Source organism: Fundulus heteroclitus, chromosome 5 (genome assembly GCF_011125445.2).
Source record: "Fundulus heteroclitus isolate FHET01 chromosome 5, MU-UCD_Fhet_4.1, whole genome shotgun sequence".
Classification (NCBI taxonomy): domain Eukaryota; kingdom Metazoa; phylum Chordata; class Actinopteri; order Cyprinodontiformes; family Fundulidae; genus Fundulus; species Fundulus heteroclitus.
Window position 1 is genome coordinate 42,893,780 of NC_046365.1, and position 18,901 is coordinate 42,912,680.

The 18,901-nt window shown below is 45.9% G+C and overlaps 1 protein-coding gene across 2 annotated transcripts; it reads left to right on the forward strand.

Moving 5' to 3' along the window:
* Positions 1–3,695: 3,695 nt before the first annotated feature.
* On the forward strand, positions 3,696–18,594 carry mtmr7b (myotubularin related protein 7b). 2 transcript variants are annotated; one of them, XM_036137645.1, is made up of 14 exons: positions 3,696–3,985; positions 6,485–6,610; positions 8,370–8,532; positions 9,358–9,515; positions 10,858–10,986; positions 11,358–11,492; positions 12,528–12,660; positions 12,751–12,860; positions 13,514–13,639; positions 13,707–13,756; positions 13,957–14,157; positions 14,246–14,380; positions 15,297–15,423; positions 17,541–18,594. In XM_036137645.1, exons 1-14 carry the CDS (start codon positions 3,950–3,952, stop codon positions 17,871–17,873), a joined length of 1,962 nt encoding a protein of 653 aa, XP_035993538.1. In that variant the 5' UTR covers positions 3,696–3,949; the 3' UTR covers positions 17,874–18,594. The 2 variants fall into 2 exon arrangements, with proteins under 2 accessions (XP_035993538.1, XP_035993539.1); XM_036137646.1 differs by having other exon boundaries at positions 15,297–15,460; positions 17,541–17,721.
* Positions 18,595–18,901: the final 307 nt, after the last annotated feature.

An 18,901-nucleotide genomic window follows, 5' to 3' on the forward strand; every position in this document is an offset into this window, starting at 1 on the left:
AAATATAAAAAATAACTGCCTTATGAAGATGCCAACATGTTTTAAAACACGTTGACATAATAAACAGAGAAACAAAAACTTGACAAATAACTATCTGTCCATCTTTTTCTGTGGACAGCTGACACCCTAATTAAGTGTTTAACACTGTATAAACATTTTATTTTACTAGTATTAATTATTATATACAAAATACTAAACACTAGAAAATGTTTACGAGAAAGACATAATGCAAAAAAAGAGAATAATGTGGATAGAGATAAATGGTTACTTAAATTATAGTTTAATGTTGAATAAATAAAAGTGGAAATGGAAGCAAAATGATCTCAACACTGAATATTAAGTCTTAGTTTTTTAATAAAGCTCAGAGGAAATCTCCAGACCCAGTCTAACCAGAGCAGCTGATAAAATTAGCTAAAAGTGCTGCACAGATTAAATTATACTGGACACGCTGCAGGGGAGAACTGATACGGTCCATCTACGCAGATAACCATTAAATCTGTAATTTTCTAAACATGCTGAACTGCAGCATCAAGTCAGATGATCAAAAATAAGGAGACATGCTGTCTAGCTGCTGCCACAGCAGTAAAAACTCACTGAAAACACAGAGCAGCCTCCAGAGGCGGACTCGTCCATTAAGCTTTCCCTTTTTCACTTCTGGTTCTTCAGCAGCCGGTCAGAGCGGCCCAGAGGCTGCAGGAGGCTGCAGGAGGCTGCAGGAGGCTGCAGGAGGCTGCAGGAGGCTGCAGGAGGCTGCAGGAGGCTGCAGGAGGCCGGGAAGTGTGAGAACTCCTGGGCTCCTGCAGAGGCAGCTCTGCATGCCAAGGAGAGACACGGAGTCTTAATCCTGGCCGGGCCTGCAGGATGATGCAGAGGACAACCGGTTATGCAACACGCAGAGTGCTGCAGCAGCACAAATGTCCATCACAGAGAGAGAGAGCGCTGCAGAGACACAAGGCCAGAGTGCCTGCAGCTCTGAGGGAACACCTGAGCATGCAGCTGCAGGTGAGCCACGTATGCTCTGAAGCACGACATTTCATCTAAAACAAGAAACCTGGGGCAACTGTTTACAGCTCAAAACAGGATCTAAACATTAAAAAAAGATGTTAAATGCAAACTTCACTTTTTCTTAGAGGTTGTTTTTAGGTTAAACAAATAAAAAGGGGATTAGGCTATATTAAACTGAGGCTAACAGTGATGTCAGAGGAGCTTTATGCTGTTTCACTTCACGGCGGTGGTCCAGGGTTTCACCTCCATGGTCTCCTGTCAGAATAAAGAGGCTCGTCTACCTGGAACACCTGTCTCTTCTCTCAGGTCAAACGTCGTCGCGTTTTTAACGGAGTTTTCCATAAGAAGGCGAAGAAGACACACCTACCGTCTGCAGACGTCAGAACCCATGCAACCTGCGGTAGAAGCTGCAGCAGAACCTGCGGCAGAACCTGCAGCAGAACCTGCAGCGCTTACCTGGACACAGAACAGGACTCTTCGCGTCTCTGGCGATGATTCATCAGAACCCAGCAGAAATCCGTCCAGTTGGTTCCGCTGTGGATGACGATGAAAACCTGCAGCTCTCACCGGCTGGGAGCCAATGAATGAAGTAAATTGGTCACCCAATCAAATGGATCGCGGACTACATTTGTTGGCGGAGGAATACATGATATAAAAGTACCGACCTTCTTTATAAACGTCGGTAAAGTGAACAAATACAGATTGTTTATATATCCGGTTTGTGCTTTAATGTGTTTTATTATTAGACCTCCTTAATTGTTTGCCTGTATGAGTGACGAATTATTTCAGTGATTATTTCTAAATAAACTTTCCTGCTTCTGACCAACTTTACCGGTGGTTATAATGGCCAATGCTGCCACCTAGAGGCTGAAGGGAGACACACAGTTGGATGTTGTAAACCTGAGACTCTGGGGCCTCAAGTGGGTTTTTTAGAACCTCCTAAATTGCCCCTAATAATTTTGGCTAAAAACGACAAAGAGCCAACTGATGTTTTTAAATGGAGATATAATAACAGATTCAGATTTTAGCTTATTTTCCTTTTTTTTCATGAAACAACTGTATTGAATTTTCACACCAGAATGACACCAAAACTACCAGTTATATTTTTTTAGATTTCTTTTTCTCATTATTGGTTTGTAAATTATGTGTAACTATTTAAATACTTTTCCACACATTTCTCATAGAAGAAGATGTATTAATTTTTGCATCTATTTGCATCTTTTTTATGTTTTCCTTTTGTTACAACCTAAAACTAAACGAATAGAGGTTCTTTAAGAATGACAAAAGAAATTCTATAGTAAATATTTATCAACAATTATAAGTTGTCGTTTTCAAAAGGTAGCTTTAAATCAGTTTTATCTTGACTGGGGACAAAAGTGGCTCTTTGGATTGTTAAAGCTGCAAAACCCCTGTTCTAAACATTTCAGAATAAAATCCTTTCAGATACATATTTTTCACATCTTTCAAATTTTTCTATCTTTCTAAGAGTTTCACACCGATATGTTGACTCACTTTAAGGATGTTGCCTTCTTATTTTATTGTGTTGGATTATCTTTCATCTTTATTTTTAATTTTTAACTAGGATACGTCGGATGTAGATGTAAACCAACCTAGTGCTTTTCCCTTAATCCCTGCAGCGCGTTCAAGTTAGAATATTATGGTCGACTGGATCGGATGCAGCGCTGAGTACAAACAGAACCAGAAGAGACACAAGTCCATTATCTGAGGCCATGAGAATATCATTAGTGACTTTCACCAGGGAAACTTCTCAAATTATTTATTACCTTATAAATACTCAAATTACAGATTAGTAGTTATGTTTTCAGTTTTAAGCAAAGCTAATACAATAGACTGAAAAACACATGAAACGGTTCGTACAGATCTGTAAGCAGTAATTAAATTATTATGGACCCTTATTGGACTAAAAACATTAACACAGAAAGATTTCAGAGCTTGGCTTTAAAAGAAGAATCATTAAATATATTTTACTGAACTGATTCATAATTGGATATTTTTTCATGATTATTTTCTATATTATTAATAATCAATTCATTATGGATTTAGTTGTGTTTCTTATGTTAATGAACCACAGCAGAAGCTTCAGTGTTTTTTTTAACCTGAACCTTTAATTGTTATCTGAATATCTGACCTAATCTGTAAAATCTGATTGAATTTGACTTTGGAAAGTGCCTTGGGATGACATGTTTCATGAATTGGTGCTATATAAATAAATTTTAATTGAATATGCCTTATTATCTATTATTAATTCCAGAGTATTTTCACCTTTCTGATTAATTCGTCTCTTCTGCTGTACAGCTGAACTTTAAATTTAATTTTCTTCATTTTGATTCATCTTGTGTGTCATTCTGGTGTCTTCAGTCTATTGTTTTTACCACAAAATAAAGGAATTTCTTCTCTATTCTGTTCTAGATCTGCATCAGGTGAACTGGTTAAAGTCCCAAACCTAAATTAAATGAAACCGGAAACATTAATAAAATAAAGTCTGTAATGCCGCAGGAAGGCCGCCGTTTTCCGGGTTAAACCGTCACCTTATTATGGGATGTTCGGTGTGTAGAGAACTAGAAAAGCTGCTGAACTCAGAGCCACTTTTCTGCTGCCGCCCAGGAAGCGCTCAGTCCTGCTGCAGGTGGATACCTTTATTTTGAAGGTCTCTACCGGAAGCCGGCGCTGCAGCGGTCCTGATGTGACGTCACGCCAGTGTCCGGTCAGAGGCGGCCACGGACTGACGCGACCGGCTCCGTGAGTCGGTTTATCCGAACCGAGGCGGTACACCGGGGGCGGGAATGATGGAGCGTGTTCCCGGGCAGCGGCGGAGCGACAGCGGCGGGGAAAGCAGCTCTGTTGTCGGGGGGAATGCGGGAGTTTGACCGCGGACGAAGACGAGCCACCGGGCTGCTGCTGCTCTGCATCTCCTCCATCTTGGATGTTAGTGATGATGGAGCACATCCGGACTCCCAAGGTAACCGATGCTCCGGCTGTTAGCGCGCCCGGTTCCGGTCCTGGTACCGGTACCGGTCCGCTAAGGCCGGTTCTCCCGTCCCGAGTTCTTCCTCTCCGGTAATGGATCCACTGGGTTCTTCTGGACGACATCCCATAATGTTCAGGACCCGCTTTCCTTCTTCGTCCATCATCCACCCATCCTTTCATTCATCCATCCATCCTTTCATTCATCCACCCATCCATCCATCCATTATCTTTCATCCATCCCTCCATCATCCATCCATTCATCCATCCATTATCTTTCATCCATCCCTCCATCATCCATCCATCGTTCATCCATCCATCCATCTTTCATCCATCATCATCCATCCATCCATCCATCATCCATCCATCCATCCATCCATCCATTCCTCCATCTTTCATCCATCACCTTTCATCTATCCATCCATCCATCTTTCATCCATCCATACATCTTTCATCCATCCATCCATCCATCCATCCATGTTTCATCCATCCATCCATCATCCATCCATCATTCATCCATCCATCCATCTTTCATCCATCCATCTTTCATCCACCCATCCATCCATCTTTCATCCATCATTCATCCATTCCTCCATCTTTCATCCATCACCTTTCATCTATCCATCCATCCATCTTTCATCCATCCATCTTTCATCCATCCATACATCTTTCATCCATCCATCCATACATCCATCCATCATCTTACATCCATCCATCATCTTTCATCCATCCATCATTCATTCATCCATCTTTCATCCATCTTTCATCCATCCATCATCTTTCATCCATCACCTTTCATCTATCCATCCATCCATCCATCATCCATCCATTAATCATCCATCCATCCATCATCCATCCATCCATTATCTTTCATCCACCATTCATCCATTCCTCCATCTTTCATCCATCCATCATCATCCATCCATCTTTCATCCATCATCATCCATCCATCCATCCATCATCCATCCATCCATCCATCATCCATCCATTCATCCATCCATTATCTTTCATCCATCCCTCCATCATCCATCCATCGTTCATCCATCCATCCATCTTTCATCCATCATCATCCATCCATCCATCCATCATCCATCCATCCATCCATCCATCCATTCCTCCATCTTTCATCCATCACCTTTCATCTATCCATCCATCCATCTTTCATCCATCCATCCATCTTTCATCCATCCATCCATCCATCCATCCATGTTTCATCCATCCATCCATCATCCATCCATCATTCATCCATCCATCCATCTTTCATCCATCCATCTTTCATCCACCCATCCATCCATCTTTCATCCATCAATTCATCCATCCATCATTCATCCATTCCTCCATCTTTCATCCATCACCTTTCATCTATCCATCCATCCATCTTTCATCCATCCATCTTTCATCCATCCATACATCTTTCATCCATCCATCCATACATCCATCCATCATCTTACATCCATCCATCATCTTTCATCCATCCATCATTCATTCATCCATCTTTCATCCATCTTTCATCCATCCATCATCTTTCATCCATCACCTTTCATCTATCCATCCATCCATCTTTCATCCATCCATCTTTCATCCATCCATACATCTTTCATCCATCCATCCATACATCCATCCATCATCTTACATCCATCCATCATCTTTCATCCATCCACCATCTTTCATCCATCACCTTTCATATATCCATCCATCCATCCATCTTTCATCCATTAATTCATCCATCCATCATTCATCCATTCCTCCATCTTTCATCCATCCATCATCATCCATCCATCTTTCATCCATCACCTTTCATCCATCCATCCATCCATCATCCATCCATTAATCATCCATCCATCATTCATCCATCCATCATGCATCCATCTTTCATCCATCACCTTTCATCTATCCATCCATCCATCTTTCATTCATCCATCCATCCATCATCTTACATCCATCCATCTTTCATCCATTCATCCATACATCCATCCATCATCTTTCGTCCATTCATCCATCTTTCATCCATCTTTCATCCATCCATCCATCTTTCATCCATCTTTCATCCATCCATCCATCTTTCATCCATCCATCCATCTTTCATCCATCCATCCATCTTTCATCCATCTTTCATCCATCCATCCATCTTTCATCCATCCATCATCCATCCATTCATATCCTCCTCCAACCTTTAGGGCGTGTTCCTCCTTTTTCCCATTAAGACGTTAAGGAACTCATTCTCATCCTGACGGCTTTCATCTTGGCTGAAATTCAAGGTCATGATGACCTTCATGAAGGCTCTGCAGAGCAGACACCTTCATCTCCACAGCCACACCTAGACACCATACACGGACACCAGAATGGGGGGGGGGGGTTGTGGTAGTAGCTCCCCCTGTCTGTGGAGGACGAGTGCATCAGCCAGGAATGTGTCTGGTCTTCATCATCTGGACGATGAAGACCTCCCATGTGTCCCGTTGTCTCGGTGTGGTCTCACCTTCTGCTCTCCTCTCAGGTGGAGAACGTCCGTCTCCTGGAGCGTTCCTCAGGCCAGAGGAAGGCCAGCGTGGGAACCCTCTACCTGTCCGCCACCCACACCATCTTCATCGAGAACAACCCTGAGACCCGCAGAGAGACCTGGGTGGGTGGGACTTCCTGTGGTTCTGCTTGGTTCTGCTTGGTTCTGCTTGGTTCTGCTTCCTCTACTGAGTCACAATCCAGCTTCACTCAAACAGAACATGGGTTCTAATCAGCAGAACATAAAGCTTTTCTCCTGCAGAGCGTGGAGCAGACGGCGGTTCCTCCCCCAGGCTGACTGGTTGCTGCAGAGATGAAGACATGCTGAGACAGGAACGTTCCTCAGGGGAACCCACAGATCTACGTTCAGATAAAATACGACAGTCAGGAGGATAATCCAGTCAGAACGTGTTCCTCCACATGGGAGTTCCACGTTTTACGCTGTTTACTCAGAACCTGGAGCTCCTCGTTTCATCTGAGGACACCAGAAGCCTCCTCCAGGTGACCATGCTCACCTGAGATTAGCTGTGTCTCCTGCTGGAGAACATCTGTGGCCAGAAGCTCTTGGTTCCATCTGGGTGTTGCCTCCATCTTGGTTCTCCCAGCTCACCAGGAAGGAGATCAGGAAGTTGAAGGCAGCTGGCCACAGTTAGGTGACCTGTTAAACATGGCCGCCAGACGTCCTCCGTCCCCTCGTGTCTCAGCAGCATGTAGCTGAAAACAGGCTGGAAATGTTTCTGCTGATTATTACTTATTGTTCCTTTAAGCTTCATAATGACACCTAGCGGTTAAAAACACATAAAGAACGTCTTTCACAGAGAAACCTCCATTTACTCAGCGCTGAGGTTCTACCTCCACAGGACGGGTCTATGATGCTGTGTTCTGTTCTGGTTCTGGTTCTGGTCCGCTTCTCTTCCAGGCTGCAGGTCTTTTGTCAACATAAAACACCAAATGCTGCTCTGTGCTGGGAACTCTCATCTGATTGGCTGAGGAACCAGGAAGTAAACACGGACTAAGCTCTGAACTGAAGCAGTTCTGCACCGTTCCTCCATGTTTGATGGTAGAAAAATGTGACTGAGACGCTGTTGATGGAGAGGATTGGTTTATAGAGAACGCTGCTTCCAGGAGACAAATGAGAAAGAACCCTAAGCCTTTAATTATTAAACAACAGAACCTAAAAGGTCCCAGAAATCTGAGTTTTATTGCAGTCAGAAGCTCCTTCCAGAGCACGGAACAGGGGGCGTGGCCTATGAGGGAGCACGACCAGGGGGCGTGGCCTATGAGCAGGGTACAGGGAGGCGTGGCCTATGAGTGAGCAGGGTACAGGGAGGCGTGGCCTATGAGTGAGCAGGACCAGGGGGCGTGGCCTATGAGTGAGCAGCACTCACCTGAGCGCCATACAGAAGGTGACCTTTATTCAGTGTTATTTACAGAACGCTGATTCACAACACGCCGTCTCAAAGCCCAAAGGTCTTTACAAAGTTAGAAGCGGCGTTACGTTTCAGGAACACGGTGGTCTAACTTTCTCCTTTAGGTAACACTGCTGGGTTACCCACAATGCAATGCGCCGCCTTGAGGTTTAGAGGCACGCCTGAAGGTGGGCGGGTCTTCACCACACGCTAAATACAAGCGCGTTCTGACCCGCATCACATCCTGCCGATGAGCGGGTCGCTGGGATTAGAACCTGGAACCGGGAAGCAGAACCAACAGAACCGACGGAACCGTCAGTTTCTGCTGTTTTTCTCTGCAGGTTTTCCACCTGAGCAGCAGCTGGGTTCCCCCTAACAGAACCGGCCCGGGCCGGCGCCGCTGATCTCTGACTTCCTGTTCTGGTCGGCGGCGCCGGCCCGGCCACACTGACCAGAACCACATGTGTGTTTCAGGTTCTGCACAGCATGGTCTGCGGCGTGGAGCGGCCGCCCGCCACGCCCTCAGGGAGCCCGCTCGTCCTCCGCTGCAAAGACTTCCGGGTTCTGCAGGTTCTGGTCCCGCAGGAGAGAGACTGCGCGGACGTCCACGCCTCGCTGGTCCGTCTGTCCCGACCCGGTTGGTACCAGAGCCTTCCAGGTCCAGATCCTGCCAGGCTGCCGGACCTCCTGGGCTCAGCTGGTCCTGATCCGCAGCTCCTCTGGGTCTCTGAAGGTCCTTCTAGGCCAGAAAACTAATTCTGGTTTAGGGGCCGCATTCAGCTTAATCTGAGCTCTAGAGGGCCACATGAGTAAACTCATTACAAGATTAAATAGAACTAATAAATGTGGACTTGTTCATTTTTATATTAAGTTAATTTCACTTTTACACAATATATTATGAATAACCTCAGCGTTTTTAAGAAAAGTATGTGCAATTTCAACAATACTTTTACTCAGTTAAACATTTACTTAAGTGCATTATGCATAAGAACTGATCACAGTGATTATACAATGTTGAAAAACATTTATTCACATTTTTTGGAACTTAAAAACACTGTCCTGCATGACGAAATACATCAAACAGATAAAAATTAAGAAATGATTTGAATTTTTCCACACCTGAAGCTTAATCTGCTAATTAAAACACAGCGCCCCTCGTGGACAATATAGGAACTGCATATTTTCAATTAAACAAAGTACATGTTTTTTTCAATAATTGTTTTATCATTCTCTTCCTTTTATCTTGTCCACTTGTGAAAGTCAAATCTGATGAGCTCTTTGTGGCATCTTATTGCCACATTGCCAGAAAGGACACTGGACGGCTGCTAAGCTTTAACCCAGTGAGAACTTCAGAGAGCTGGGAGAACCGCTGGTGGAGAACCCGTTAGAAGGTTCTGGTGAGGTCCAGCTGATTGGACCTGATGAGGTCGGTGTTGAATCGGTTCCTCTCCCCCCCCCGCAGAGAACTACAGCGAGCTGTACTGCCTGTCCTTCAACCCCAACGTGAACAAGGAGGAGCGGGAGGAGTCCTGGACCTTCATCGACCCGCAGGCCGACTACAGGAGGATGGGCGTCCCCAACAACCTGTGGGTCTCCACCGCCGCCAACAGCGAGTACCGGGTCAGTGTGAGCCAGAACCGCTCAGGGTCAACGGTACCGTTAGGGTGGGAGGAGACAGAACCAGGTCAGGATAGAGGTGAGGGACGCTGCCAGAACCCTGAAGTTCTTCCAACCCACCTCTGGTGGATCGTTTTATCTAAACCTGAACTCCATCCTGTCCTCTGGAGCCCGAAATAAGCCCAGAACAGAACCGGCTCCCCTGGTTCAGCAGGAGAAACCGGGTCAAGTTTCACTTCAGTGCAGAATCACGCGGTTCTGCCAGAGTTCCTGTTTCTCTCCATTAAAGCAGGAAGTGAACTCAGCCAGCTGCTCGGTCAGCTTTGTCACCACCCGATCCGTTCCATCAGCTCATTGGCGCGAACAGAATAACTTCCAGTTCGCCTAAAAAATAATGTAATTACGGTACTGAAAATTATTATTTCTATACTTAAATCATTAAAAAATGCTAAACTATATCGTAAATAAAATATTGAAGACTTTTCAGAAAGAAATTGGTGCGTTTTAGATTCTCTCCATTGTATTGCTTGACGTCATCATCGGATCTGCTCAGAAGTTCGGGAAGTTATCATTGCATAACGTTTATCTGTATTGTCTGAATGCATTCTGTTAGTTTTATTATTTGTTCAAACAGGACTGAAAAAAAAAATTTAATCCTTAATTATACGATGAATTTCGTTATACAAATAATCTTGTTCTAAACGTTTATTTTTATTAGAAAGTTAAAATTAGCGCCCTCTGGTGTACACATCATAAACTAGAGAAGACCTCGTGATTATAGTAGCCGCATTGTTTTTTTTTTTTTTTTTTTTTACAAAAACAAACAGGGAATAGAACAAAGAACACACACAAAGCGAAGGCATACCTTATTAAAATACATTTATTAAGCACAAAATACATACATATGCAAATAAAATAAATGATAAAAAAAACTTTAAACTTCAAAAAAAATTCAAAATCAAATAAGTTTCTGTACTCCTATATGTGTTTATAGCTGGGGGTTTATGTACTTTAAGAAATGGTTTATATATTTTTATTTCCCTAACCACAACTGGGAAACATTTTTGCTATTAAAAAAACCAATGTATTTTTTATGTATTTCTGTTGTTTATTTTTTAGAATATAAAAAGAAACCCCTGCCTCGAAAAAATAAAAAGTAAGAAAAACTAAATATTTCCCACCGGAAGTTATTCTATTCGCACACGCGCAAATGAGCTGATGGTACGGATCGGCTTGCTCTAAAACAGAAGCTCGTACACGGCTAGCTTAGAGCGGGGGGTCTCTGTCCCATCCCCGGTCCAGAACCCTCCAGAACCAACCAGAACCTGCTGTTTCTGTCCCGCAGGTCTGCGACACGTACCCCGCTGAGCTGTTCGTCCCAAAGTCGGCCACGCCCGCCGTCATCGTGGGCAGCTCCAGGTTCAGGAGCCGAGGACGCTTTCCTGCTCTGTCCTACTTCCACCAGGACACGCTGGTCAGTACCCACCCCACCCAGAACCACCCACACCCACCCACACACACACCCACACACACACACACCCACCCACACACACCCACACCCAGCAGTCTGACCAGCTCTGCTCCTGTTGGAGGGGAAGGAACTTTAAAAAAGACGAGACAAAGCTGATTTTAATGTATGGCCAGCAGAACCTTTTTTATTCAGTTACATCCCATAAAGTCCCGTATTTTACACGTCTCAGCTCCTTTTATAAGGTCTCTTTCCATGGATGTCTCTGTGGGGCGTCCCAGTCACGTATCACACCAGGTGTTTCCTATCATTCCTGGAAAGAGTCCCTATAAAACGGTTCCACTGTGAAAAACAGGCCTCCCCTGCTCCCCCTGCAGGCGGCGGTGTGCCGGTGCAGCCAGCCGCTGTCGGGCTTCAGCGGCCGCTGCCAGGAGGACGAGACGATGCTGCAGGCGCTGATGAAGTCCAACCCAGGGAGCGACTTCATCTACGTGGTGGACACCCGGCCCAAGGTACCGCCGACACACATTATATAAGAGCAGAGCCCGCATTGACTGTCGCGGTGCAGGAATTACGGCCGCCATCTTGGGGAGGTCGGCCTGCTGGTTTAAGCTGAGGGCGCCTGAGCATTGTGGGGCGTTTGATATTGTTTGTATTTTTGATTACAATGTTATTTTTCTGTATTTTTGTACACCAACACAATTCAAGCTTTGGTGCTGGTGTCATGCCAAACAAATTATTCCTGACAAAATGGGCTAATTTGAATAATTTAAGACTTCATGTAAATAACAGAAAGTCTCAGATAATCCCTAACCTTGATTTAGATTAACTGAATTCAAGAAATTCAAGAAATAAAATTAACATTCTTGTGCTAACATCAGAGCATTGTTAGACATTAGTGAATAAACAGCACACACGCATATATATATATATATATGTATATATATATATATATATATATATGTATATATATATATATATGTATGTATATATGTATGTATATATATATATATATATATATGTATATATATATATATATGTATATATATATATATATGTATATATATATATATATATATATATATATATATATATATATATATATATATATATATATATAATATATATATATATATATATACACATCATCTTTCATATGTATAGTAATAACTAAATTATAAAAATGTATGAGTGGCTGTGTTTTGCAACATACATCCTGTCAAAATATTATTTTACTTTTAACCCCACTAGGAATATTTAAATGCACTGGACCATTTGTTATAATAGCTATAGTTTTAAAGTTTTCAGCAAAAAAAACGGGGAAATTAGTTTAATATTCAGCGAGTTATAGTTGACTAAAATTGATTCTGCGCCTGGTCAACACATTACACTGAGCTGAGCTGTCGACCTCCCCAAGATGGCGTCCCTAAATCTTGTCAGCGCCCCTAGATGAGAGCGGTCGATGCGGGGTCTGCTCTTTAATCGTGTCTCTGGACACGCCCTGACGCGCTCCTCGGAGGCCAACCCGCCGTCTGACGTGTGCGCAGCTGAACGCCATGGCGAACCGGGCGGCGGGGAAAGGCTACGAGAACGAGGACCACTACGCCAACATCAAGCTGCAGTTCATCGGCATCGAGAACATCCACGTGATGAGGAGCAGCCAGCAGAAGATCATGGACGGTCCGTGGGGCGTCTGCGTGGTTCTGTGGTGGTGGGAGCGGCGCCCCCTGCTGGTCTAACGTGGCGTTCCTCCTCTCCTCCCTCCTGCAGTGGGCGAGATGCGCGGCGCCTCCATGACGGACTTCCTGTGGGGGCTGGAGAACTCTGGCTGGCTGAAGCACATCAAAGCCGTTCTGGACGCCGGAGTCTTCATCGCCAGGGTACAGGAAGTGACATCACAACCTGTTCACACCCTGTAAACTGTTTATGGGTTCATAGACGAACAGAGCGAGGGGCGGAGCTTAACTCTGATAGGCCCAGAGTTACCCGGTAACCAGTGAGTCCAGATGTTCTGGTTCTGGTTCCTCAGACGTTCTGCAGAGAACAACCAGGAGCCCAGCAGACCCCATCCATCCATCCATCCATCCATCCATCCATCCTCCATCCATCCATCCATCCATCCATCCATCCATCCACCCATCCATCCATCCATCATCCATCTTTCATCCTTGAGGATGTAGAAACATTGTTGTCTTAAAGGGGAGCTCAGACCACCATAAAGTGGCGCTCCAGGTCACATGACCTCCAGGTCACGTGACCTCCAGGTCACATGACCCATGCAGCCAATGAAACGCCCCTCTCCTGTGAACAGGCCAGTTTCTGAGAAGGCAGCTGACCAAAGAATCAGTGAACATCTCTCATTTAGAACTCGGTTCTGCTTTTAGTCGTTCCTGCAGAAACTCCGCCGTGATGAGATTTAGTTTTCATACCGGCTCCGGGTTTGGACATCAGAACCACGTAGAACTCCATGGCTCAGTTTGGTTCTCTCGCCCAGCTGGACCTCCTGGTTCTGACCGTCTCTGTCCTTGTCCAGGCGGTGGCTGACGAAGGTGTGAGCGTTCTGGTTCACTGCTCGGACGGATGGGACCGGACGGCCCAGGCCTGTTCTGTGGCCAGTATCCTGCTGGACCCGTTCTACAGAACCATCAAAGGCTTCATGGTGAGACCCGTTCCTGTGGTCAGAACTCCCGTCAGAACTCCCGTTAATCCTCCTCCTCCTCCTCCAGGTGCTGATAGAGAGGGACTGGGTTTCTTTCGGCCACAAGTTCTCCCACAGGTCAGTGAGGGAACCTGAGACAGAACCAGGCCGTCCTGCATCTCTATCATCTAGAGACAATCTGGCTTCATCTTTAACAGGAAAACCGTCTCTTGGTTTAGATTTTAGTAACAAATAGGATGCTGGCAGTTCACCCGTCTCTGAGTTGTTCTGGGTTTGCTTGTGAATGGACAGTCAGCAGAACCGCCCCCCCTCTGCAGGTACGCTCACCTGGACGGAGATCCCAAAGAGGTGTCCCCCGTCATAGACCAGTTCCTGGAGAGCGTGTGGCAGCTCTCTGAGCAGTTTCCCTGTGCCTTCGAGTTCAACGAGCGCTTCCTCATCGCCGTCCGCACACACGTCTACTCCTGCCAGTACGGCACCTTCCTGGGGAACTGTGAGAAGGAGCGCCGGGACCTGAGGTACGGATCGGTCGTCATGTCCGGGTCTGTCCAGGTCTGTCCAGGCCACCTTCCTGACACCTTCCTGACCGTCCTGTTTGGTCTGCAGGCTTCGTGAGCGCAGTCACTCGGTGTGGCCGCAGCTGTGGAAGGACAGGTCCCAGTACACCAACCCGCTTTATAAGGCCGAGCTGGGCCAGAGCCAGGGCATCCTGAGGCCCAACACCACCCCCTACTGCTTCAAGTGAGGAACTGCAGCGCCCCCTGCTGGACAACCCATCAGGAATTCTGGATGGGTTGGTTGGTTGGTTGGTTGGTTGAGAGATTGGTTGGTTAATTGATTGAGAGGTTGTTGATTGATTAATTGGTTGATTGATTGAGTGGTTGTTGGTTGGTTGGTTGGTTGGTTGGTTGATTGAGTGATTGGTTAGTTGGTTGGTTGAGATTGGTTGATTGATTGATTGAGTGGTTGGTTGGTTGGTTGATTGATTAAGTGATCAGTTAGTTGGTTGGTTGTTTGATTGATTGGTTGGTTGGTTGGTTGATTGATTGATTGAGTGATTTGTTGGTTGATTGATTGGTTGGTTGGTTGATTGATTTGTTCATTGATTGAGTGATTGGTTGGTTGAGTGATCGGTTTGTTGGTTGAGAGATTGGTTGAGTGATTGGTTGGTTGATTGAGTGATCAGTTAGTTGGTTGGTTGGTTGAGTGATCGGTTAGTTGGTTGGTTGATTGATTGATTGAGTGATTTGTTGGTTGATTGATTGGTTGGTTGGTTGATTGATTTGTTCATTGATTGAGTGATTGGTTGGTTGGTGGCAACTATTTCCTGTTCAGAACTAGTTGCCATGGTCACTTTGGGTGGGATGAGGAGGACAGACACAGGGTTGCTGTTCTTACGCTGAAATAAAGCAGAATCATCCTTTAGAGGTTTCTTTTTGTTAGTGTAAAACAGACATAAACGTAAAATATAAGCCGAGCGGTGTGTCATTGATGTACATAAATGAAAATACAATACAATCACCATTTGCATCAGATTTAAATGAAATCTTCCCTTATAGTTGTGATAAACTCAGTCCACCTGATATTAAATGTCGTTCTCTCTAGCTTGAACATCCTTTAGAGGTTTCTAACATCTGGCGCTGCTGTTTGTCTCCAGGATGTGGAAGGGCCTCTACAACCACGCGGAGAAACCGCCGCCCCCCCGACAGTCACCCGCTGACTTCCTGTCTGCCGTCAGGGAGGAGTCCCAGCAGCTGGAGGAGGAGCTGACCAATCAGCAGGAGGTACCGGCCGGAGGAACCGCCCACCGCGCGGATCAAGGCATACAGCACACAAACTCACCTGTAACTGAATCACTGTGAGCTCCAGCCGTCGGGTTTGACGGAACCGGGAGGTCCGGCATGAGCAACAGTCAGAACACAGCAGCTTTCAGCACCGGTTCTGACCCGTTTAGGTTAAACCTGGGGTCCACATCCTGTAGAGGTTCTCTAGCTGAAAACCCATTTTAACGGTTCTCCAACACGCTTATTAAATGTCTGGTTCTGGACTGGAACGGGTCCAGTTCCTCCCTGGATGTTTATGAAATGGTCCTTTTATTTCACACCGGTGTTAAGTTTGATCTTTGAGTTTAAATACGATAAAAAGTTTGATGAGCTTTAATCACAAAGAACCCGTTCAGTATCTGAGCTGTTTTATCAACAGTAGAACCACAAAGAACCTCGTTTGGACTCCGAGGCGCCGTAACAGAGAAAATCATGACATGAAAAATATTTTATCTCCTTTTACAGTTTTCTGTGTCAGAATAAGACCCGAGCTGCTGAAGTGGACCCGTTTGTCTCCACGCTTTACAACATTCACTAAAATGAGTCCAAACAGGACAGAACACCAGAATTTATTTGTTCTAAATATGTTCTAGAGCGTTTAGCGTGAAGCTGGCGGGTCACGTTTCAGCTCCTCTAACCAAAATACGCCGATTATGCGTTAAAACTGTCGACTTTTCCTCATCAGCTGATTCTAGAACATCTGTATCGGTTCTGTCGGCTGATTCCAAAACATCTGTCGGTTCTGTCGGCTAATTACAGAACATCTGTCGGTTCTGTCGGCTGATTATAGAACATCTGTCGGTTCTGTTGGCTGATTACAGAACATCTGTCGGTTCTGTCGGCTGATTATAGAACATCTGTCGGTTCTGTTGGCTGATTACAGAACATCTGTCGGTTCTGTCGGGTGATTATAGAACATCTGTATCGGTTCTGTCAGCTGATTATAGAACATCTGTATCGGTTCTGTCAGCTGATTCCAAAACATCTGTCGGTTCTGTCGGCTAATTACAGAACATCTGTCGGTTCTGTTGGCTGATTACAGAACATCTGTCGGTTCTGTCAGCTGATTATAGAACATCTGTATCGGTTCTATCGGCTGATTATAGAACATCTGTATCGGTTCTGGTGGCTGATTCCAGAACATCTTTCGGTTCTATCGGCTGATTATAGAACATCTGTCGGTTCTATCGGCTGATTATAGAACATCTGTCGGTTCTATCGGCTGATTATAGAACATCTGTATCGGTTCTGTCTGCTGATTCCAGAACATCTGTCGGTTCTGTTGGCTGATTACAGAACATCTGTCGGTTCTGTCGGCTGATTATAGAACATCTGTCGGTTCTGTTGGCTGATTACAGAACATCTGTCGGTTCTGTCGGGTGATTATAGAACATCTGTATCGGTTCTGTCAGCTGATTATAGAACATCTGTATCGGTTCTGTCAGCTGATTCCAAAACATCTGTCGGTTCTGTCGGCTAATTACAGAACATCTGTCGGTTCTGTTGGCTGATTACAGAACATCTGTCGGTTCTGTCAGCTGATTATAGAACATCTGTATCGGTTCTATCGGCTGATTATAGAACATCTGTATCGGTTCTGGTGGCTGATTCCAGAACATCTTTCGGTTCTATCGGCTGATTATAGAACATCTGTCGGTTCTATCGGCTGATTATAGAACATCTGTCGGTTCTATCGGCTGATTATAGAACATCTGTATCGGTTCTGTCTGCTGATTCCAGAACATCTGTCGGTTCTATTGGCTGATTATAGAACATCTGTCGGTTCTGTCTGCTGATTGCAGAACATCTGTCGGTTCTGTCGGCTGATTATAGAACATCTGTATCGGTTCTGTCGGCTGATTATAGAACATCTGTCGGTTCTGTCAGCTGATTATAGAACATCTGTCGGTTCTGTCAGCTGATTATAGAACATCTGTCGGTTCTGGTGGCTGATTATAGAACATCTGTCGGTTCTGTTGGCTGATTGCAGAACATCTGTCGGTTCTGTCTGCTGATTATAGAACATCTGTATCGGTTCTGTCGGCTGATTATAGAACATCTGTCGGTTCTGTCCCCAGAGGATCGCGGCTCTCACCGGCAGACCGGTCACCTGGGAGAAGACGGCGGTTCCGAGGAGAAGTAGGCGCCTGCCGCAGAGACACAGCGGGCCGGACCCGCCCTCCTCCTACTCTGGGCCAATCGCCAGCTCTGAACTTCAGAACAGTCACCCGCCGGCCAATCAGAGGGCTCAGAGAGCAGGCTCCGCCCCCTCCGGCCCGCCCGGGCAGCAGCTGAGGAGTCCGGACGCTGAGGACGCTTCGGCCTGCAGCGACCGGGAGTCGGGGGTGGCCGACCTCAGCAGCCGCTCATCCTGCGGGGGGGAGGACAGCAAGGACCCGGAGCTGGAGTGAGGCTGCCCGCGCTGCTGCCTGACAGGAATAAAGGGACCCGTGTTATTTATTGAGCCACCGGCTGGACGTCATGGCTCAGACTCAGCAGTTTCTCTTTATCCTCCTTCCTGCTGCTGTTTTCTGAGCAGATGGAGGTCAGACGCGTTTTCCTGATGGAGCCCGCTGCGCAGAACGGCGCCGCAGCGCAGAACGGCGCCGCAGCGCAGAACGGCGCGGCGCTGCGGGCTCCATCAGGAACACCTGGTCATTTCTGTCCACTGTGAAGCCAGTTAAATGTGGGTCCAGCCCTGAGGAGCCGGGCCTCCTGTCCGGAGACACAGAACCAACCCGAGCTTCAGGTCCAACGGGCCCCTCAGGGGACCAGAACCCGGCCTCCTGAGTCCTGCTGGCCTTTAACTCGCTTCTCAGTCTATTCCCCATAAAAAGTCCTTAAACTTCAGATGTTTACAGCAGCAGCTGCACTTTGGTCGTGTTTATTGTTTCCTGACGTCTTTGTTGTTGTTTTTAATGTATTCTTAGTTTAGTTTTCCACGTTCTGATCCAACATGGAGCCGGCTGAGGCGGGGGAAGGACTTCTGGACCAACCCAGGTTCTGGTTCCTGTCTCCATGCAGTAGTCTGTTTTAGTCTCAGAACCGGACCTCTGGGTTCTGTGTTGTCTGTACCGTCAGCGTTGTGTCGATGTTGTAGAATCAATAAATGCTCTGATAAAGGGAACCAGCCGTGGTGTTGAAAGTGACCATCTGAACAAGCTGGGAATAACTGATCCAGAACCTCAGCACACTCGTCGGACCCTCCAGAACCCGCATCATGTGTGACGCTGCCGGGTCGGACCGCTCTGCCACGCTGCAGCCTCACAGACCCGGCCTCCGGTTCCTCCGCCTGCTGCTCCACAGAGAATAAACCAACCCATCAGGGTAAAACTCTCCAGAAGTTTTACCCAAAAGCCTCCAGAATCAGAAATGTGTCAAACGTTAGGGTTCTGAACGGTTCCTGCGTGGTTCTGTAGCTCACAGGATGCTGAACACT